This window comes from Electrophorus electricus, chromosome 2, assembly GCF_041902795.1.
Source record: "Electrophorus electricus isolate QZ-2024a chromosome 2, ASM4190279v1, whole genome shotgun sequence".
In the NCBI taxonomy this organism is placed as follows: Eukaryota; Metazoa; Chordata; class Actinopteri; order Gymnotiformes; family Gymnotidae; genus Electrophorus; species Electrophorus electricus.
Genome location: NC_137498.1, coordinates 34,689,259 through 34,713,081, shown reverse-complemented (window position 1 = coordinate 34,713,081; position 23,823 = coordinate 34,689,259). Strand labels below are relative to the sequence as shown.

The following is a 23,823-nucleotide window of genomic DNA, read 5'->3' as shown; positions in this document are numbered from 1 at the left end:
GTCCCGGTATCCAGGCAGAGTAGATATGTAACCTATAGCGTCAGGTCTGAACAGCGATGCCACTGTTGTTTTGAAGCAGGAAAGACCCAGGTTTATAACAAACGCCTCCACTCACAGTTGTCCTTACTGAGTGTTCCTCTTCCAACTATTTCACACTTCAAATGATTAAAGTCATAAGGATTTACTATTTCACTAAAATAAATAGAAACCATGAATTAGAAAAAAAAAGCTACAAATTAAAGAGGACAAGCTCTAAAGTAGTACTATAAGGGTCCAAGATGCCTCTTCGGTATGCTTTTATTATCATTTACCATCGGGCTTATCACATTTTAGCAGTGTATACTGTATTTTACCAAAGGTGTAAACGGTATTTTACCAGAGGTTTATACTGTATTTTACCAAAGTGTGTGCTGTATTTTACCAGAAGGTAAACCACATTTTTTCATAGGGTAAAGCAAAGTTTACCAGATGATATGCCACATTATTTTAGTATTTGATCATTTTAGTTGAGACCTTATTCTATAGACAACTTTTAATGAGGTGATCTGATCTGCAATCATACATTCTTTTAATGCTTATGGTTTTCGTTATAGATTTTACAGCATTGATTGATTGAACTTCGTTCTAAAACAAGTGATGATCCTATTTCAAGCCTTCTGAACTTGTATGCAGATTTCCTGTTATTCTAACCATTTTACAGGTTGTCAAATCCAAAGGTTTTATAAGTTCCTGACAAAGCGGTAAGTTAGAGATGGGTTTACAAGCATACTCACCTCGTATGTTAGCTCATCACAACTCGGCACCAGAAATGTGTCCGTTGGCTCGGCCGATAATAACAGCTCAGATATGCCAGGTGCAGCTCTTCCAGACAGGAGACTCTAAATGACCAGAAGGGGGCGACAGACGTCTGCCACACAATTAGCCCCATTTATAATGGCTGTTTTAAAAGCTGTACTCCATTTGTACTCTCTATATTTGTACTACTCAGCTAAAATAAACACTACAGTGTTTTATGTGTAAACATGATGTAGCTACCTTATACATACATAAATCACCTCTGTCTGAAATGCATGACAGGTACATATTTGAAGGTAACTGGCTTTCACTCAGCTCAAAGAAAGTGTGTAATGTGAGAGATGCCAACATTACAGGTCTGCATAACACAAATAGGATTTTTACATCATTAAAATTTAATGTATGACTTCATGTGGTCACAATGGCAGCTTCCAGTCTGTTGTTGCAGTCTATGTGAAAGACACCATCACCCAGCAGAGCTGCTACTACTGCACTATTATGTTTTCTACAAAATCCATGAAATATAATTCACTATGTGAAAAACAACAGACTGAAATGGTGGGAAGTAAAGGTTTAATATTTAAATGTAATAGTTCGTTGTGTTCATAGTGAAATGGCACTGTGTTCCTAACATGAACCTTTGGGCCTCCATATTATCTGCTTGGTTATGATCCTAATAGACAACAATATACCCATACATGAAAGAGTTGACATTATCTGTAGGCTACCAGGTTTGTGCGCAGATCAAATAAACTGCAGGCCTGTGAGCAACAGGTTACCTTCTGATAGTTGGTTGGTGTGATGACAATTACATGTAATGAGCAAATAACAAACAGACAAAAACAATCTCACTAAGCCAAAATGGCACTGCAAGACAGCAAAATTGAGTTCACAATACAGTTGAACTAGGGCCAATTATACAAATGTAGCCTACGTCATAGCCAAGCCTACTTAGATACCAACCAATTAAAAGATCCTGTGAGAACTTTGCATTAAAGGAGTAGTTTTCACTTAGTCTTTGTTAATATTCCCTTAGGTATGCAAGGTATGCGAGCTACAAATTAATTAAAAGCAACATGCTGTTTCTTAGGTGACAAGATTATCAGCATGTCTCAGTGAAATACTGAAGATTACCACTGGTGTAAGTATAGTGGTTTTTGTAAATGTGTCAGACACTAGAGACAGACATTAATTTCCTAACCCTAACCCTAACCCTAAACCCTAACCCTAACCCTAACTAGAGACATTAATTTCTCTCCACTCTAGAGAAATCCCTGCTCTACCCTCTCCAAGTTAAGATAGCCTTGGCTGAGATTTCTGGGTCTCTGTCCTTTTTTTTTGGGGGGGGGGGGGTCTTTTTTCCCTCTCTCACTCTTTCTCTTTATGTATCTTTCTCTTGGTCTCTTCCTTTCTCCTACTCACTCTTTCACACTGATACATGGTCATAATCTCATTCATAATCCACTAAGGAAGTGAAACCAAAGCATGGACCTTTGATGCAAAGGCACAGCAGGACCTTGGGTGGTTAAGGATTTATTGTTTCTTTTGTCTGGTGTTATTCATTGTTTTGTTTGACAGATATTATTGTCCCTAGAGGTTGCAGCATCACACAAAATCAGCCTGCAACGTCCACAGGGACCCACCGCAGATTTTATGAAAGCTTGCAGAAACCAAAAGGAAAGCTTCAAAGAGGAGAGGAACTAGGCTTAAGAAAACAGGGCATGTGGAGGCTGTTTCAGGGCAGGTAAGCCTGTTGCTGAGGCAGGGCCCTGTTGTTGTGGACAGAATGTCGCTTGTACACAACAACAGTAGCTCCCAAAATTGAATGTCAGAAACCTGAAGCCATTGTTGCATGCAGGGGTAGTAACACTTTGAGCAAAGAAAATTATACACTTTCAAAAGAGTACACCTTAGGAGACCACTTACTCTATTCTGAACACACACATGTAGAGCTGGATTCTGAAACACTCCAGAACACGGAACAGCATTCTAATATGCACCCAGAGGAAAACATACATTCACTTGGATATACAGATATACAAACAGCTACAATTGCATATGGGAATATACATGACAGTCAGTCTTGAGGTAGAGTGCCGTGTACAGCGTTTTTTATGGGCCGTTTGAACTCTAGACGACAGCCTGATGCATCTCTCAGACATGTGGACAGTATTTAATTTTTTAAAGACGTCTTTGTTACTACCCCTACTGCTGGTTGCCCAGGGGAGGGGCTGTGTTCAGATAAAAACAACCATGACTGGATTATTCAAAGACACCCAGTCAGAGACATTGCATGTGACTGGCTGATTGAAGAAAACCCAGTCACACAAAGTACTAATAATTCACCTAAGGATCATCTCATGTTTGTTCCTGAAGAAGAAACACAAGCAAAGTTTGCTGAGCAAGTACTTGACCCAGAGACATTTAGAGAGAGGAATTATGAAACTGTAAATATATCCATGCACATTCACCCAGCAGTCACTGGGACCATTGTCCCAGCAATACATACACTTCATACCCTTCCTAGTATGTGAGCCAGAGCTGTATGTGGGGCAGTTCAAAGTTAGCAGGTTTTCCAAAACCAATAATTTAAATCCTGAATTATCTTGAAATTCACCCAGCCATCGTGCAAAATTAATTCTTTTTCTTTAAATTCAAATGGCAATTTTTCAATTCCAAAACAGTTGATCTTAGAGTCGATATTTATTCATTGTGATAAAATGTCATTCATATTTAATCTGTGAAATGCTTTTTGTTATGCTCTTCCAAATATCAAGTAAGTACTCCACTTGAACCAATAAAACAAAACCAAATAGAAAAATTGATAAATAGAAAAGCCATTTTTTAATTGCAAAGCTTTAAAGCTTTATAGCTACAATTTATAACTCAATGCAGTATGAATTTTGTGGTGTTATTTTCAGCAATCAGCTAAATAAACGGGATCTAAAAACAGCAGTTGTTGTCAGTCCTGGTCCTGGGTGGCCCTGGCACTGCACTTATGTTTTGTTTTGTTTTTCCAAAAAGGCTATCTTTATGATAGGATGTGCTATACTTGTACACAATGTATATTCAAGAGCTGGGTGGAGCTTGGAGAATTAAGAAATGTACAGGTCTTCGGCATGTAGCAATACCAAACCATCATTAATGTATCTCAGAAATTGTAATGGTACAATTTCAGTATATTGCTCAAAAATGTTTTTCAAGGAATCCAACAAAGAGGTTTGCATAGGATGGTCCCATTTTAGTACCCATACTAACTCTGCTTATTTGTGAGTAGTACTTAGAGTCAAAGGTGAAGCACTTCAGAGTTAACAACTCTGCTCTCTTTAGCATCTTCTTTAGGGATGACATATGGCATATATATATGGCAAAATACAACTTGCCTAGTTGCAAAAACAGTATATATATATATATATATATATATATATATATATATATATATATATATATATATACTGTTTTTGCAACTAGGCAAGTTGTATTTTTTAGGATTCAGTTTATTATTGAACAACTACAGTGCTCTTGGTCAGTCCTAAATGTTAATAAACCTCAAACCTGAATATTTAAGAAAGAAAAAGTGAGGTTTTGGCTTTCTTAGGAGAATATGTGTGTGTGCATAATTATTATGCAACTAAATGAAAAATGGACATTTTCTCATCTCACTTGTTTATTTTCATCTGTTAAAGTAAGAATAATAAACAAACAACTCAAAATTTACAAATAAACATTTTACATTAAAAAATATCAGTGACCAATATAGCCACACTTCTTTTCAATAACAGTCATAAGCCTTCCATTGATAGAGTCTGTCATTTTGTTAATCTGTTGATCAACTTTTTGTGCAGCAGTAACCACAGCCTCCCAGACACTGTTCAGAGAGCTGTACTGTTTTCCTTCACCGTAACTCATTTTAATCACTTATGTTTTAAAACAACAGAAAGACTTAACATGTGGCATACTGTGGCAAGCTTCCCAAATAATTATTTATAAAGCATTACCCGGGATCTTTTTTGTGGCTACCTTTGGCTTTGATGATTTAATAAGCGACTGAGAAGTCTACTACAGTGGCCTAAGAAACTTTTTGGATCTGTCTACAAATTAGGTAACCACGGCGTGGTGGTGCATTTTAATGTTTAATGTTTCATTGGTGCTTTTGAATTTCCTGGTTATTGTTTGTGGTGTAACGTTTCACCATACGGTGGCGCAAGTAGAAAATGGTGTGCCGAACGTGCGGAGTGTTATCACAATGCAATGCTTTCTATATCTACATTTTTATTAGTTTTTCCGAGTACTGCTAACTGTATTGTAAAATGTACTAGGATTAAATTGCACACCGTAACTAGAGTGTAGCAAAGTCTGGAATCTAACTAACAGATTATATCTCGCTGAATAGCAAATTGTAAGATATAAAGCTATATCACTGGAGTCGGCAGACGCAATGTTCTAAAGGACATTTTTCAATAATATTGAATATTATACATACATACGTTGCCGGCATTTTAATACTGGACATTGCATTAATGGACATTGCATTAATGACATCCGTTTCCATTGCCAGTTGTTGCTGTGGCAGCAATAAAATTAGTAAACTCAAAGAAAAAGAAATGATGTACATTACTGGGACATGGAACCCCATGGAATCTACTTAATAAAAAATAAATTGGTTATTCCTCTTGCTAATCAGAGGTTTTGGGAATCCTCTTTGGCGCTCTTGATGTGCGCGTGAGAAAACCGTTAGCTACCTAACACTAGCTAGCGAGCCAACATCACAAATAATAAGACCCACACAACATATTAAGATTGAGTATTTTACTTTTTCATTCATACATAAATTAACTGCATGTATTTGGACCATAAGAGGAAATGAACATAACAGTTGGTAAGTTTAGGCAACATTTTGATATATGACATAGCTAGGCAAAAATGTTAAAACCATAGCCTAGTTAACCTAAGTCCTTAGCTGGCTGGTTACAGCTAATTAGGTTAGATGAATATTCGGTTAGTAGGTAAGTAGGTAATATTCGGCAGATTAGTGTATTGATTGTTTTAAGTCCCGTGTCCCTAGCTAATCTTTGACCTCTGTTATTAGAGTCATCCTTCAGTATTGGAGATGTACTTGAGTTACCACAGTCTCCAAGTAAGTTTGGTCATATGAAATAACATCTAGCTAGCCAGCCAATTAGCTAGCTAGGTAGGTTATCCTTGTATTTGAGTGATTAAAGTCTTTAGAGTTTTGTTTTAGTATGATTAGTGGAGTGGCTAATTAGTTAGTTAGGTTAGCTATTTAACCTACTGTACTCTGTTAAATTGTACGTAATGCTAATCATTTATTTTGCGCTTACAGTTAGTGAGAAAGAACCGAAAATAGAGGATTTGTTGAACAAGCTCAGAAAGTTGCAGCAAGGTCAGCTTGCCTATACTACACACGTAGCTAGATATGTCATGCTGTATGTACTAAGCATTTAATGGTTTGGGGAAAAGGTAATCTGATTTCTATATTAAAAATTAGAATCACCTCAATACTGCACATAGGGTCTAAAATGCCTTTTTCTAGGTACCAGTCATAAATCCATGCTCCTTTTGAATGTTTCATTGGTAGCCAAGGAAGTTCTTGAAGAAGATATAAGAGAGGCCATTTCACTGAGAAGTACTTTGCAGGATGAAGAGGATGTCTGTAAGTAAATAACATATAGATTATAAATAACATTTAGATTAGTGGTGTGAGAATTAACTTGCTTGTTATTCAATGCATTACCCATATGTACAAATAATTTTTAAATCTGATCAAAGACAAAATTACCATTTTATTCCGTATTCTGTTTCTATAGTGGCTGCTGAGGTTTTAAAGTTACGGGGAACTTTGAATGAAAAAGAAGGTGCAGTGAACTACTTGGATCAGATCTAAACACCTTTGATGACAAAATATCTCTCAGCCCAGTCTAGAGTAACTGCATATAGTTGTCTAATGCATATTGGAATAGAACTTGATTGTGGTGACGTTTTTATGTTTAAGTAATCCTGTAATGCCATTACACTATGAATTAAAACTTACATTCCTCTTGTGTTTTTTATGTCCACTATGTATAATGTATTTCATTTGCATATTCATATGATATAATAGAGTCATGTAGGTCTCTGCAGATAAAATGTGAAGATCTTGAACAAGAATCACAAAGGTAAGTATACGTATTCATATTGCATATACATACAGTACTATAAATATGAATTTAGCTTTGCCAGCTGTATTATGTTTATGCTTTAAACCAGGTTGCTTGAAGGCTGCCTTTTATTTAGTTGTTTGTTTGTATGTTGTTTGTTTGTTTTACACACACACACACACACACACACACACACACACACACACACACACACATATATATATATATATATATATATATATATATATATATATATATATATATATATATATATATATATATATATATATATATATATATATATATAGGGGTTTTTTTTTCCGTGTAATAAAATACATTGCCTGGTTCAGGCATATTGTCTTTCACGGATATGTTCATTGCTGGCTCTTAAAACTCTAATGGTCCCCAGATCACTTTTTTTTCTTATTTAAATTTTTTTATTCTATTTTCTTTTCTTTTCAAGCCGTTGTTTACACTAGCAGAACACAATAGGTGGAGAGTGTTAACTCATTATAAATCGACAGGTAAAGAAGCACTATGCTGTCCACTCAGTGAGATCATGGTTGCTCTCTGTTGCACTCCCATTGACTCCCAGCTGCAGATGTATGTAATATTGCTCTAAATCTAACTCTTGTCCCAGTTATATGATGCAGCTTGTTTTATCAGCTCAGCCTAGTTCTTGAAGGCATTTTTTCTAACAAGTGTATCATATAGTAAACTTGCAGCATCAGTGTTTAGAAAAACTTTAAATCTCTGGCCTAAAAAGCCTTGGATTAGACTAATGTTTCTGTTTTTGCAGCCATCATTTTGGCTGTTTCTTGGCTCTTAGCATAACTACTGCAAATTTAGAGTTCCTGATTGATTGCTTCGTATGTGTTGCGAGCTAGGACAGAGCAAAAATGTGTATTAGCTGGGGGCACAGACAGCTGGGTTGAGAAACATTTGTTTAAAGTAAGAAGTAAGATGAAACTGGTGAAAGTTCCATTTCACTGTGTCTGACATGCTAAAAGGTGGAACAGAACAATTATTAGATTATCTGGAAGAGCTCAACTAGACTGCTAGTTTAGGGTATCTAGTCCATTATACTCACAGTACAAATGGTTAGCCACAATGAATCAGTGTTACCAATATTTTCACAACTTAGGATCATATTTATCCTATTTATTTGCTAATTGCAGGTTACATCTACTGCTGAATGTGTTTGAGATATTACTTGGACACCAGCTGTCAGACTGACATAATAATGTTAACACATCTACACTTTGATTGTTCTTGAGGACTAGGGAGGGCCAGTAAAGCACATTCCATAATGTTTCATGTGTTTTGTTGTGCTAATATCTAAGCTGTGTCCACACAGGCAGTTTGAACTGAAGCAACAGAAAGAAGAACTTGTACAGCAGTACAGCTATCAGATCCAGGAAACCAAACTGAAACATAGGAAAATTCGGTATTACTCTCATTATATTGTATACATTTTTTCCTGTGAGAAAAAAACATTATATAATATGATATGGATAAAGTTAATTAACCAGTTAATCAAGTGTAATCAACCAGGAATCTTGAGTATTCAGTATACTCTTAAGTATTCCAAGATTGTCTTATTTTAAAGGCAAAGTGCAATAATTCTAAAGTATTAGTAGTAGTACACTTCATAAAATTAATGGTACTCGTGCTCTAAAGGGACTCTAGCTGCAAATAACAGAGTATGATTAAAAATACCGTAGGATGAAGTTTGAGAATCAGCTGCAGCAGCTAATGGGACAGCACAAGAACCTCTGCACTGTGTTTGTAAGTGCCCTTTAAATTGTATAAAGGATATTTAGCAGAAGCTTTCAGTCCTTGTGATCCATGATTTATTTAACCTTTTTCTAGTCTGTGTTTGCTCATCTCCATTAGGCTCCAGAAAGGCTCCCTGCTGAGGTACAATCTTCTGAATATAACACAGAGCAGTTACTGAAAGCTGGTATGTAATCCTAGGTAATCTGGTAAGATTACAAGATAAAAATGTTCTTGCCTTCTAGTTTATGGATCATGCACTTGCTCGCTTGCTCTCTGTCTGTGTGTGTGTGTGTGTGTGTGTGTGTGTATAGAGCACCAAAAGTTACAGCAGCTAGCACATTTGCAGGAGCAACTGAGTAATTTCCAAGATACAGAAATGCCTCTAGTTGGTGAACCACTGATATATGATGAATCTTTTTACATATCTTGTATTCCTGAGCGAGTTTAATGTGACTGAACAGAAATACACATCTTTTAAAAAAAATTGCAAAAAATTGTACTTCTAAAACTTGATGTTAAGTAAATCAAAAGTAAAAGATTATCAGTTCAGAATTTCTTTATTTGTTGACATTATACAAAATGTACAAAATGCTTGACTGAATTTCTCACACCGAATATATCAAGATGACAAAAGTCGCTTTCCTCATCATTAACCAACAAATAATCACCAGGGAAATTTGATATACTTTAGCAAAAATCTAGTCTATTACAGCATGCACCTGGTTGAATGCTTTGGGAGTTCTTTGGTCTTCAGTACTACCAGTCAGTCTGGTACCATAATAACTTTGCTTTGATATAACAGAGCCCAAGCCCAGCCCTGAGATAGTAATTATTAACTAACCATCTATTATTTTGTAATTGCCTGGTTAATTAAAAAATGTCAGTTTCTACTTTTATATTCATAAGTGCTCTCCATAAGTATTCAAGCAGACATATAATAACAATGATAAAAACATATTCAGAAAGACCCAAATATGAAAAATCATATTGTGTTTATCATAAATCAATGGAGGTTGAATATATATTAAAAAAATAGTATATTGTTCCTATACTTAAGAAGAGCACTGAAGCTCATAAATACTTCAGTTTATCTGCAAAAATGCTGAAAATGTGTTTTGCAAAATTGTATGCTGCAAATCAGTTCTTGGTTGCATCTTAATTGTGAGTTTAATAAAAACAAACCATAAACAACTCTTTTCCTACACATTTTCCAGTCTCTCTTGCTATCAATGTCCTGCTTTGAAATTTTCCACTCACATCCCCAGTCTCTTTTACCTCTAATGCCATTCACTTCTACATTCTAAAATTGCCTTGTTTTCCTCAAACTGAGGTTTGTCCTAACCAACTTTGCTTGGTCTTTTTAATGTCTGTGTTCCACTGGCACAGCTAAGCTCACAGGTGTGGCACTTGCATGATGCATATTAGAAAATGTTTTTGGTTTTTTTTGCATACCATGCTATAACCTTCTGTCTAGGCATGTTAGCCTGCTGTACCACACTTAAAAATGGGCAATATTGATCATTCATTAAAAAAAATAGCCCTTACATTACATCTAAATACATATCACTAAGAAACGTTGGTCCAGGTAGAAAGTATAGAAACTTAAAATATCCGACACTTGTTTGGCCTTGTTTTGTTGTTTGTTGTTTTTTTCAGCAGGGATAACATTTGATTTCTTTTATAAGGAAGTGTGCACTACTGCTGTAAAAGGGCAACATGAGACTGTAGGCTCAGATTGGCACAGTCTGAGGGATATTCCTCCCGCTTCAGTGAACCACCTCATATTTGAGGTTATGCTGTTTCCATGCTCTTTTTTTTTGAAGGTTCTATGTCTTTTTTTCCCCATCAGTGACTGGCACTTTTTCGAATTTTCTAAGGTCTTTTTTCGCAGACTTTATGCCCCCTCCACCATGTTTTGTTATCCAAGGTTATTCCCCATCTGTTGAGAGGTAGAAGGACAGACATGTGAGTGGAACATGATCTTATTGATTTTACATCAGCCATCAGCTCATTTCCATAAATTACAAGGTTCACTACGATGCTGGATGATAAAGGTTAAGAATTCTGAATACTATAAACCTCTTTGTTGCTAATAGCAGAAGACTGGTTTAGAGGTTCTTCTATAAACTTTAAAAAGTTCAATAAATATGAACATGTAAAAATTTCACCAAACCATTTTTACACAGCTGCTATTTTTTAAAAAACCTATTTATTTGTTTGTCATATTCTTAAAGTGAAGTGTTGATCTGTGAACACACTCTGTCCTTGTTCTAAGGAGCCTGTGCTTTGGTTTGCCTTTACTACATTCTCCTCACTGTCCTGTTCCCAGCAGCACTCATATTGACTATGACAGAGTACCTCAAAGCGACTGTAGACTTTCTTCTCCTTGCGCATACTCTCTATTCTCTTCAGCAGAGTGTCTCGCTCCTGAGGATTGACTGGAGGTCTACCAAACCTGTTTCGGCTTTGGTATCGTGAGGTTGCCTGGTGATCCAAGTTTGAAACATTAACTCCATGTTCCCTTTCACAGATTTCTGTCTCTTCAGATGGTTTGGTCAGTTCTTGTCGATTCTTTTGACTGTTTGCAGAAATTTGCTCAAGGATTACCTTAGTATCATCCCTGAGGTTGCTACTGAATAGGGCAGTGGAGGTAGAGGACTGATAGCGAGCCTGATTGGATTTATTTGTGGATTTAGGATTTTCAGATGCTGATGTTAATTCAGGTTGGGTTTCTTTCCCAATGGAAGAAGACTCTTCTACATTCTCTGGAACAGTTTTCATTTGCTTGTCTTCTACAGGATTTGCATTCTTTTTCTCACCCTTTGTCCCAAGCATACCCTTAAGTCTCTGAGTATGCTTCTTAAAGAAATCAAGAGGCTTTGTGTCCTTGCTCTCTGAGCTCATAAGGTTGAGGGAGCTGTTGGAGCCATGTCGACTCAAGCTAAGATTTGCCTTGGACTCTGTGTGTGGCATGGTTGATATGCTAAGGCTTCGAGACTTCTTAAGTTCACTTTTTTCGGCATCTGTTGCATCTGTAAGAATGTCTTCACCACATGATGTATGACGTGAGTGAGAACTTTTGAAAGGTTTCAGGTGATCTCTTTTGAAGAACTTGGGTGAAGGAATGGGCTTTAGTGACTTTGATTCCTTAGATGGCTCTTTTTTTGCTGTTTCTGTGGACTCCTCCTTTAGCACTGAGTTATCCCTATGTGTTTTGTCTGAACTAAGACCAGAAGATTGAAACTTTGTTGTGACTACTGGGGGCTTTTTAGCAAGATCTGTTTGCATTGTTGATGCTGGGGTTGGTTCTGCAGGGGGAACAGCTGGAACAACTGAAACTGTGTTAACAGGACTTTGTGGAATATTGGGTAGGTCAGGCTTTTTTGAGGGTGGCTCCTGACTTTTGATAAGAGACTCTGTTCCTATTTTTGGGTCCTTTCTCTTTGCCGACAGTTCTTTAAAATACTGAAGTCGGCTTGCTGGATCATTCATATTTAGGGCGGGGGTTATGAGTGTTGGAATTACAGGTTTTGTTTGCACTGTAATGTCTCGATCCTCAGACACAGAAGGCTTGGGTTCCTCCTTATTATCTTTGGTAGAATTGTCTTTAGTGTCCCTTGCAAAGATCTCCTGTACTTTAGAAGTTATATCTGTTGAAATCAAACCCTTATTGTCTTTTTCATCTGAGCTTTTATGTTTACTCCAATCAAAAGGCTCCCTAGAGAGTGACCTTCTCTTTTCCAAAATCTCTGCTACAATGGAAGAGGTTCTAATTGAGTTGTTTTCCTCATCCTGTTGTAGCTTCCCCCCAGGATTAAGCATGGAGCTGTGTTGCTCTAGCTGAGATGAGCTAAAGATGAGAGATGAACGAAGTCGTGAGCTCCTTTGCAGCATTGGGTTAATACGGCTCCGGAATGGTTCATGCTTGCTGCTGAACTCCTTTGTTTCTTTTGAATCGGTCTCTCTTTCACTGTCTGTTCCTTCTGGTGTCTGTGATGTAGCTGAAGTAGTTGGTTTGATTTGTAAATCTGTTCCTGTAGAAGCCTGTTCAGTGTTTACATCTTTTTCTTGCTGCTTCTCTGGTAAAACAGGTTTACCAAAGCGAGGCCGTATATCAAGTTTAGGTGTACTTTGAATATTGGGTAGCTCTTTGCTGTTGAAGCGACCCACTGGTGCTTCTGGGTAGAATGGTTTCAGTTCAGATTGTTGTTGTGGTTCTTCAAAGGCATCTGCACCCATAGGCTGTTGCATGCCCTCTTCTCCAGTATCTTCACAAGTGCTAAGGTAAGAATTGATTCTCCAGCTTCTTAATCCCTGTTTCACACTAGAGTCTTGGGATTGTCTCCCCTGCTCTCCAGAGGGAAACATCATCTTATGGTCTGGTGGATGAAGTTGAGTAGGTGAGCTCTGACAAGCATATGCTTGGCCTACAGTGGGCCTTTTCTGGGTTTGTGGTCCATAGTGAAGGCCACCTTGGTGATGCTTGTTTCCTGGATCATGGCTGAGATCTTCTGAGGATAAGACATTGTGGCATCCTGGTGCTTCAAGTTCAGGTGGATACACAGGGTCAGAAGATTGGTCTAGTTGGTGAAGACCATAGCTCCGAAGGGGGTCGTAACGTCCCATTTCTGGTCCTTGTCCTTCACCTTGGTAAAAATATTGTTCTCTCCGGTAATTTGATTCCATCTCCTCCAAGTTGTTCATGACACGATGTTTCATGTACTGTCGAGAAGAGGAGTAGCTCTCATGGGTGCCTTCAGCATAGCTGTGCCTTTTATAGGCATTCATCTCTAGCTGACGTGAAGAAACCATTGACCGACCCTGCTCCAAGAAAGACTGTTGCATTCTGAATTTGTTCACTTGCAAAGACAAACCAGTCCCACCAGGCTCCATAGTGTGGCGAAATGGGTCATCCCTACGGAAAGGTAGTGCAGTGTCAGTGCGGTCTCCAAAGGGGTATGTGGAGAGCTCAGAATGGCGAAGATATCCACGGGGGTTCCTTAGTGACTGGGTCCTTTTTATTCCAAACTGATTACTTAAGTAATTACTCATGTTGTCAGGTGGCATAGGTACCAAGGCATTTTCAACAACAAGTGGCTGTGACTGAGCAAAGAGAATACGGAATTCTTCATCAAAAGAGGCCACAAGTTCCCCAAGAAACAGATGGGCCATGCAGCGGTGTATTTTCTCAAAAGACCACATGAAACTGAAGAACAAAGAAAAATTACCAATTACAACAGTGACAATTTGAGTGCAGAATAATATTGGATTGCAGGGTTCCTGTTTGAATATTTTACTCATGTAATAAGCAATACTCATTTTAGGTGTAGAGCCCTAATCTCACCTATAGTTTCCACTGAGCACTGCCCTACAGTCAGCTAGAAGGAAGCGGTCCATCACCTGTCCTTTAAATGACTTTCCTGTGCGACAAAAATATGTGATGCCAGCCACAGTCCTCACCCGCATCATCTGTAACACATTTAAATAGACGCATCAGTATAAGATAATGTATATCATGCACATCATCTAAGATAGACATTCTGCACAAGATTACCGTAACAAATTATAATTTACAGGAATATTCCAGCATTTCATTGAAATCTCATTACTTAATTAAAAAGAAGTCTTACATGTATCACATCCAGGTTAACTTTGCAGCTGGTCACCATGGCAGTAAAGTGATGGGCATTTTGTTCATCCAGGAGAATATACACAGGCACATGACGTGTAGCAGCATCAAGCAGATCAGCAAATATATCAACATCTGTAAACATATCCATTACCACTGCAATGACCTATTGGGCAGAAATGATCAGAATTCAAGTAGATGTTATAATATTAGCTCAGTTCTACATCATTTACATTAAGATGCTTAGGGGCCTGTCACTTAAACCAGTTTAGTTGAGCATGCACAATAAACAATCATTTTTAGAACAAGCCTACACCTTGGTTATGACTGTATCTGTATTAATATTGTGTATTTTGTGCTTTTCCTTTTCATTTTGTGAAAAATAATTTATGTTTTCTAAAGTACCAACCTGCTGTGCATTTTTAATGAGCCGTCGGGCCTGCTCCTTGATGCTGGGCATTTCAGGATCTGAGGGGTTTACTAATGTTGTGACCTCAGTAGGCCCTACAAAACTGTGCTGTGGCATTGGCCAACCTAGATCCAAACCTGGTGCATCCAAGTCAGAGTGCAGGGGCCAGTAAGTATCTGACGAGCCATCTTGATCCACATCACAGTAAGGCAGCTCTGGTATTGATGCAGTACTTTGTGGCAACTTCACAGTACTTTTAATGTGCTCAATCTCGGACCTTGACAGGAAGTCAACTACATTAGCATTTTGCAGAAAGCTATAGTATCCCTCAATGTCACATTCCACCAGAGCATCTATAGCCAGTCTGTACTCTTCACAATAATGCGGTGGCAAATAATTAGGATCCAGAGGGTTGTTTCCCACATCAGAACACTGGGAGCGATGGGCCATGATGGAGTAGGGGGCACGATCTGAAGAGGGGGAAAAAAACACAATTCAAAGATACCAGTCAAAATGTATTTTATTAAGTTTCTATCTGCAGATATCCATTTTAAACTAACCCAAACATGAAAAACTTCCTTTCAGCTATGGTATTATATTCATGTGGCCCCAGATAAAGATTATATATGAACTGTTGTTGGTTGTGTGATTTTCTTGCTGATGATATCTTACCAAGGTCAAAGCTCCAGTATGTTGGAGGAAGCTTGTCTATGTTTGTTTGTGCTGTATTTATCACCATGGAAACAGTCTGAGGGTTTTGAGTGACTCATTGTGGGTAAGAGCAGGATGGTGATCAAGGGGCAAAAATGGAGAAACTAGAAGTGTGATCCAAGGAGGAGAGTGGCTTAAGCATTTGTACTTTGCTTTATGTTAACACAAAAGAATAAGCACAACAAGCAATTTTCCTAGCAATACAAAGGAATATTAGGTATCAAATAATCCATCCTTAACTAAGATCACAAAGTGGTCTCATTTAAGAGCAGAAAATGTAGCAGAGGAAGTTCTCGTTAAGTTGCTGTGTTAGTTTATCAACACCAAAGCGCTATTTCATAAATCCAGTATTTTTCTGGATAATTTAAACGAAATTACAAAACAGAAAGTTATCTTAACTTTCTTCATATTGGACAGTCTTCAGTTACAGATAACTTTAAATTGTATGTCATGCATATTAAAAAGTAGGGTATTTCATCTATTTAGAGAGCAGTTTAAAGATGTTTGAAGTTTGTAATAGTCTGATGTTCTCTACAGAATTTGTCTCCTTGCAAGCCTGTGCATGATGTAGTTGTTTAGTGTGTTAGGTATGGTGGTGGTGTGTCCACAAATAGTGAAAAAGATTGTGATGGGTACACCAGTACTGGTACTTACACAACCAAATTATTCACTACTTGAATTTCTCCTTATACTGATAAGACATGCTAACAAAGCCTGTATCATCAGCTATGTTTGGTGACTTAAGGCAATTAACAGAATACTGCTAATATTTTGGGGGGGGGGGGGGCTACTGGCTGTAGATACAACAGGCTTATAAGTATTTTAGTAGGTACATACATACATACATACATACAATGTAATGCGTACAGGCATATTTACACAACTTTTTTGTTTTCTTTTGATATACATCGATCTAGTTACTGAAATGATATGAAACATAAACTTTAATCTACTTAACCAAATGGGCTGTATACAATTACTGGGTACGTTTATTGGGGCTAAAACAGAAAAAGTGTTGGTAGCAGAAGAAAATTATAAAAGTAACATGCATCAATCTATATGTATACACAAGAAATGCCAAAACAAAGCAACTGCAAGAATCAGGAAACTCACACAGGAGTATGTATGTCAGCGAAATGAATAAAGAACCAAACAGGACGATGACAAGTAGGAGGTGCCAGGGCAGAGCCACCCTATTCGCTGAAAAATGCTAAATAAGGATACACTTAACTATAATGAAACAACAAGAAAAAAGAAACTCAACGCTTAGCTGTGCCGATTGGCAAACGGCGATCTTTTCACTAGGCATCCTATTCTGAAAAAACACCTATGCCATAAAGAATATTTTAAGGTCTTATTTAGTATTTATTATATGTTATTACAATTTCCTTACCCCCTCACAGTGGATGATGGCGTTACAAGATATATCTCAAAAGCCAAGCCCATTATGTATTTAAGCAAACTTGTATTGTTTCTTTACACATGCTCATTTGAGATGTAAATCCCACCTTGTAAAACAAAACAATGGAATTATTCATGTTTAACCATTTTTCATTAAATAAACATTGATTTGATGTGAATGTCTATATGTCTAATTCCTGAATAATGGAAATTAGTAAAAGAAATACTTTAACTAAAATCATTTAAGTAAACCAATTTTTAAAAAGTTATTTTCAATTTTGATTTTGTACTTTTACATTAAAATGCTAAATAGGATTTCTATAGACTTCATTCGTGTGGACATTTAAATATAAAACTTGTAATAATGCTTTATATTTTTATTTTGAAGAATGCAGAAAAACAGTATATGCACGTGTGGTTTTTCGCTGCAAGGGCTCAATTAGTATAATCAATACAACCACAGGTGCCACTTAATTTTTTGCCAAGATACTATATGTTAGCTGATTTTAAGATTTATGTGCACATTATTCAGCTGTTTTCATGACTTGACATGCTATAGTTTGTAGTGCAGGGTGTTGGGAAACAGAGTCCAAAGTTATTGCTTATCTCCCAAGGGCATGTCCAACCCACTTCCCAAGACTAATCACATAAACTGTGTCATAATTACACTTTATACAAAATGCAAAAAAGAATACCCACATCAAGCACCAGATCTGAATATCAGATGTTTGGGATGCCTTGTGCCGTAAGAACAAGCTTTGCCTCAGGAAATTTGTGAAGCAGTTAAATATTATTGATTACTGACTAGGAAGAAATATACACATCCATCACTACAGTCAAGAAAGGTTTGTTTCCTGCTCTGTAAATGAAAATTTATATATATATATATATATATATATATATATATATATATATATATATATATATATATATATGTGTGTGTGTGTGTGTGTGTGTGTGTGTGTGTGTGTGTGTGTAAATTTGAATAACATGTTAACAATAGTGTCATGTAAAGGTGCTTCACAGCCACAAAAAGGCCAATATCATTTGTTATTGTCACACAGCTTTGACTGTAGCCTACTCTTCCTTTTTCCTGGTATTGCTTTTCCTTTTTTGGCATGTGCCATTATGGGTTTAGACTCTTGTTCTCTGTTAAATGTTTTATCTAATGCATTGAGAACCGATACTAGATTAAATTTAGTAACACAACATTACTTTTACAGCAGAAATGGAGTTTAGCATGAGTTTTCAATAATATAATAATAGCAAAGATCTGAAAGATTTGTGAAACTAAGTATCAGCTGAGTCCAGATTGTTTTCATAATGACAGTTAAAAGCCTCTATAGTTCACTGTAAGTACACAATCTTTACTCAGTTTTGATACATATAACTAGCCTCTTCTGTGTCATCTTTCTTTTTGGTTATTCATTGAAAAAATTACCCTGTTCCACATAAACCCCATAGCTCTGCAGTTACATTTGGAACTTCTACAGCTGTCATATTTTCCTGCTGTATATTTGGCTATGTTTGACTTAATCTTTATTTAGTCAGGGGAAAGCATGTTCATTTTTAAATTACTCAAAGACCTTAGTCTGCCATACAAAGACATCTTAGCGCTTGCCTTGTCTAAAGCTAAACCAAAGCCTGCTATTTCTAAACTATCCCTGATCTATGACCCCCTTACCTTTGCCCTGGAATTATTTAGTATTAGTATATGTCACTTAGTATATGTCACAGTGTTTAAGGCCTAGTTTATATAAAACACAAATATAATTCGTAGTGGTTATTTAAACATTCGTTTTGATAAGAAAAACTAATCATTTGTTAATAAATCATAGGTTGTTGGTCCTAAAAGTTATGACTGCACTCTCAGGAGCAGGCAATTCTGATAGAGGTTTAACTGTGACTTAACATTAAATACACTGTGTGGTTCTTCACCTGAACTCCAGGAAGGAGCATACTTTCAGTTCAGACACTGATTATTAATCTAAGGTCTATTGTAGATCTGTAATCAATATTTAAACGAGTTATAAAACGATTCTATCGCCTGTATTAAAACTTTAAAAGAATAACATTGGATGCACGCAATACAAATTATAAAGCTAAAAGTCAAATAAATGGTTTGCCAGAATATTTTTCATTGTATAGAATTTTATTATGAACGTTTTTGATTTACCTCCCCTTAGAATACGTTATTCGTTGTGTGACCTGTTCTTTGTCCAAGACAGGATGAACCATGCTTTTAGTTCATTTGGAAAACACGCCCAAAGCTTTTTACGAAATAGCTAGTATCTTTCTTGCAAATGTTTAGCAAAAACCTGTATGAGACTAACAAGTCTAAGTGACTTCTAAATTATTTACAGTGCATGGTGCCCTAAACCGTATACTGGTTACGCTGTCTCTGCATTGTAAACTATAAACTGGGATTCCATCAAGAACAGTAACTTTTAGCTTGTGCGGATGATTAAGATCCTTACTTTGTCTTACCTTTGAGTCTTTAATAAGGTGGCTATTCGTAGTCGCCGTTTGAACCGTTTTTTATTTAACCCTCGGAAAACTCATTTCCCCCTCTCCAACGTCGCGCAGCGTTACATTCCTGTTACTGAAAAAGACCCCGCCCTGTATTCAGCTTTAAGGCGAAAACCAGCTCCGGCAAAACCTGTTCGAGCTCGACTAAATCCTGTCCGCCCGTTTATGCACTGTAGAGATAACACCGCTCAGAACGAATGGATCTGGTCTTCCCGTCTTTGAATTTTTTAAACTCCTCCCAAGTTTACCTCGGCGTCAACGTTCAGGACGGCAACTTAACAGTTACGACAAATCTATAACTGAACATTAAACCAACCCCAAAAACCACACGTCTATGAAGGTTTTGCTCCCCCCCCCCCCCCCCCCCCCTCTCCTAGTAGGCTTAGTTTAGGAATTTACTTATATATTTGAAGTATGCTAGTGTACTTCAAGAAAGTACTCCATATCCCAGACTGCCTTGCTTTCAAGCTTCCTCGGTGTGCTTAAACACAGAGACGTCCCCTTTAAAATGTCAGCTCTCTTTTACTTTCCCCCTTCTCTGTTTTTGTAATACATGCAGATTGCCCTTTTATTTGTGGATGGGGAATGACCTGGCATTTAGACACACCTTATTTTGTAAGCCTAAACTCTGCCTACACATTTCCAAAGATTCTCTTCACACAAAATATCACCTTTCTGGTAATGTACACCTTAACCATATTCTGCTAAATTTTAGTAGACTTATTCAGAGATGTGTATAACATTTTAGGAATGTGCATTTGTAGTTTTGTGTGTGTGTGTGTGTGTGTGTGTGTGTGTGTGTGTCTGTCTGTCTGTCTGTCTGTGTGTCTGTCTGTGTGTCTATGTGTGTGTGTGTGTGTGTGTGTGTGTATACTATACATATGCAAAATGTTCCAAAACATGCAGGTTGCCCTTTTGTTTGTGGGTGGAATAAGGCTTGGCATTTATACACGCCTTATGAAATACTGTCCTAGACAGTGTGCGTGTGTGCGTGTGTGTGTGTGTGTGTGTGTGTGTGTGTGTGTGTGTGTGTGTGTGTGTGTGTGTGTGTGTGTTTGACAAAATGTCAGGTAAGGGAGGGGGATGAGGAAGGGTGCGGTTTCTGAAAGAACGTGCCAATTCAACTGAGTCACACTCACCACACCCAACACACGTTCTACACACACAGACACTCTTTATTCGGTCTGCAAAAGACGCCACCTTAAACACATTGTACACTCAGATACTCAACTGGTTGGCATGTTAAAAAGCATCATACAAAATGCACTGTATATTTCTGCATACAAGATGCAAGATTTCCAAACCTGCACATTTACAAAACCCTCATATCTACATATTTAGGTATTTGTTTTAAAGTAAACTTTTGTTTAAACTTGAAATTGCACTTGAATAACATTTGTTTATGCTTATGTATGTTTTCAAGTGTTGGTGTTCATTTGGATTATTCATCAGAAATGCAACATAACACAAGTCAAAATGACAGGTAAAGGCTTTTATAATGTTGAAGACCTCAAAAAAGGTTCTCTCTTTAGGTTTGAACTGATTTCTGGACATAAAGGGTGCCCTCCCTACCTATTATCAAAGACTCCATAGTCCCATCCATTTTGCATCCTGTTGTAACATTACACCTTTGTATTATGTGATGGTTCATTCTTTCTTGTTCATGCACATAAACATTCTTTATCTCTATGCAAAACTACTTATTTTCTGTTTTGTGTTATTTATTTGTATAAATGGCTTTTTTCATGCTAGCTTGCTATTTTTTTTTTCTTTTTAATAATTTTCTTTGCACTATATTCAACCTAATTCCTGTAGCTTTAAGATTTCACATCAAGCTGTGGACATTTCAGTATTGATATACACTCACAGAGATGAAACACAAAAATTCAACTGTGACATGACACCATTCAATGATAGTAATTAGTCAAATGTGAAACATTACTTCACTGCTCCATCACAGAATGCAGAAAAAGTGATTCAAATAAATCATTATAGCAGGAATCTGTACAAGTCAGACCAGTATGTCTATTTAATGTGTATAATTACATAGTTTTCCATGTAATTGCCCTTTTCATGTAGAGTTAGTTGCTTTAAATGTTGGTGGCTGTGAATGCAAGAAAAAAGAAAAACCTTTTTTTAATTATTATTATTATTTTTGATACATTTTTTATGCAACAAAAACTGCAATAGTTATGCAATAAAACTAAAGATGTTGTCTTTAGTTTTAGAGTGAAATAAATACTTTACACTACAAAACGTCAAGGTTGCCAAGAATATAATGCATTATCAAAAATCTTGGGAAGATGGAGCACAAATCCCTATTAACATTCCTACTGAATTCACCAGATTTATTTCACCCAGTAGGTCCGCTCCAAATGGCAACAGTTGTTTGCATGTATGTGAGGATGTCATGCAGGCCAGGTATTAATTATTATCATAAGGCAGTACTACTAACAAGTTAAACCTGTTTTTTGTGCCATGTTCCATGTTGTTCATTGTTTCACTTACACTCACTTCTCTGACAGTGACCTAGCCTGTTGGGGGTATGCCTTAACCCTCCCCCACTCCCTGTTGTATAGACTCAGTGCACAATAGCTCTGTGCAGGAGTAGGTGGCCTGTGCCCTAGTTCCCACAAGTCACTTATGTAATGTCCTTTGCATTGTACTTAAAATGTAAAGGGGATGATTGTGTGCGTGTGTGTGCTTTAATAAAGACACAACAGATGTAAATAGAGTTTACACATTCTGTAAAAATCAGTTAGCCTTGTTGTCACAATAAAAAAAAAAAATAAAAATTCCATGTATTTATATAATTACAGGAAATTGCCAAGAGACCAGAAATAATGGACACATTCTTGTGTTCACTATGAAACTTACTATGACAAATGATCTTTTAGTTAAACTATTTAGGAATCTCATCAGGCAGCTTGTTATTATCGCAATATATAGTTATGCATTAATTAAGTTTCTGAGTTTAAGTTTCAGCTGAGCCCTTTGATACCCATGGCGAGAGCCCTTTGGACTGTAAATGGCTGTAATAAAGATTCCAAAAACTAAATGAAAACATTTTAAAGGTATTACATTTAACAGTGGTGGTTTGGTTTTCTAGGCACAGATTTAGCTGGACAGGATATTCAGTAACTAACTACAGTGTAATGTAAACATAAGACTTTTCAGTAATTCCGAATTTTTGAATACGTCAATATTCTTAGCCACATCAAGAGACCGTGTTAAATACTAGGCTTCCATAATGCCTAAATGTAGGCCTGCTAGTGCCATGTGACAGCCCAAACCAACGCACACATGTGGAGTGAACAGCCAACAGATATTCAGTTATAAGTGTAAGAAAACGTAAACGCACGTTTTATACAATAAACAGTCCTATAAAATAATACTCGTATTATCATTCGTTTTTCTCATGTAATTCAGTAGGGGGCGGCCCAAACCGTGTAAACATAAGAGTCTGTTTCTATGCGTTCGGAGTCTTCGATTAGCCAGTTGTCCACTTCACGTCAGACAAGCTACGTTTCCCATCGGTTGGGCCAATCGGTAGGTTAGCTTGTAATACCTAGTTAAACTATTTTATGAATGGAGTATGGCAGTAGCGTTAATAAATGCAAGATTCCATTTTCCTAACGTATACAATATAGATAACTCTACATATGTCAATGTAAGGCAAATAACTCATTGAGGGAGTGATGTGCACAAGAAGGTTACCGCGTACGCCCGAGCGCCTGCTGCTTTTATGTCAAAACCAATAGTTCCTTTTAATGGTCTATAAATGTGAGGTGCGGCTGCACCAAAAGTAAAACTTAAAATTACTCAAGGGAACGGGTATTGTTTTTTCTACGGCTGTAAATTTCCTAAAGGTTTATTTATTTATTTTTATTTTTTTATTTAATAAATAAATAAATAGATAGATAAATAAATAATAAATACATCTCATCACGTCGTGCTGCTAGTTTCTGTGCTCAAACATTTTCCCCTAAGATATTTTACCCTGACAGTTTACTGCATACAACCACGCCAGCTGATCCGTTCAGCTTCACACATTGAAGAGACATATATCATATGACTTTTGTTAAGTTTCTTTAGTTTGTTACACAGTCCAAGAGCACCCAGTCCCTTCTTTGTCCAGCCGTTCTATCTATGAGCTCAGAGAGTGACCCCAAATCAAGAGACCAGAGTCAGTGTAGTCAGAGAAGCTCTAGTTTATTAGCAGCAAAAGGAAGGTATTTGTATTTGTTGACGTGTGTGTGAGAAGGTCATAGGGGTGATAAGGAATAGAGCTGGTTGGGAGCAGCGATTAGTCAACTGTGACCGGTTGTCATAAGCTCTGCTGATACTAGGGAAATCTAGGATATGAAGTACTACTCAGGTCACGAGGAGCAGATAGAACAGAGAGTGGGGAA

At 37.1% G+C, this 23,823-nt stretch overlaps 2 protein-coding genes across 4 annotated transcripts; one reads left to right on the top strand and one right to left on the bottom strand.

Annotated features, from left to right (window-relative positions):
• The first annotated feature begins 4,743 nt into the window (after positions 1-4,743).
• si:ch211-199g17.9 (SYCE1 domain-containing protein) lies at positions 4,744-9,180 on the top strand. The gene is made up of 8 exons (XM_081706212.1): positions 4,744-4,758; positions 4,840-4,897; positions 6,395-6,469; positions 6,624-6,671; positions 6,917-6,971; positions 8,311-8,400; positions 8,678-8,741; positions 8,850-9,180. Exons 1-8 carry the CDS (start codon positions 4,744-4,746, stop codon positions 8,922-8,924), a joined length of 480 nt encoding a protein of 159 aa, XP_081562338.1. The 3' UTR covers positions 8,925-9,180.
• A 90-nt stretch (positions 9,181-9,270) lies between these two features.
• Positions 9,271-19,723, bottom strand: fam83hb (family with sequence similarity 83 member Hb). 3 transcript variants are annotated; one of them, XM_027011689.3, is made up of 6 exons: positions 19,370-19,720; positions 14,771-15,240; positions 14,363-14,527; positions 14,077-14,201; positions 11,091-13,938; positions 9,271-10,671 (listed from the first exon to the last, which is right to left on the bottom strand). In XM_027011689.3, exons 2-6 carry the CDS (start codon positions 15,218-15,220, stop codon positions 10,651-10,653), a joined length of 3,609 nt encoding a protein of 1,202 aa, XP_026867490.2. In that variant the 5' UTR covers positions 15,221-15,240; positions 19,370-19,720; the 3' UTR covers positions 9,271-10,650. The 3 variants fall into 3 exon arrangements, with proteins under 3 accessions (XP_026867490.2, XP_081556664.1, XP_081556662.1); XM_081700538.1 differs by having other exon boundaries at positions 9,271-13,938; positions 19,360-19,723; XM_081700536.1 differs by having other exon boundaries at positions 9,271-13,938; positions 19,370-19,722.
• Between the last annotated feature and the right edge of the window lie 4,100 nt (positions 19,724-23,823).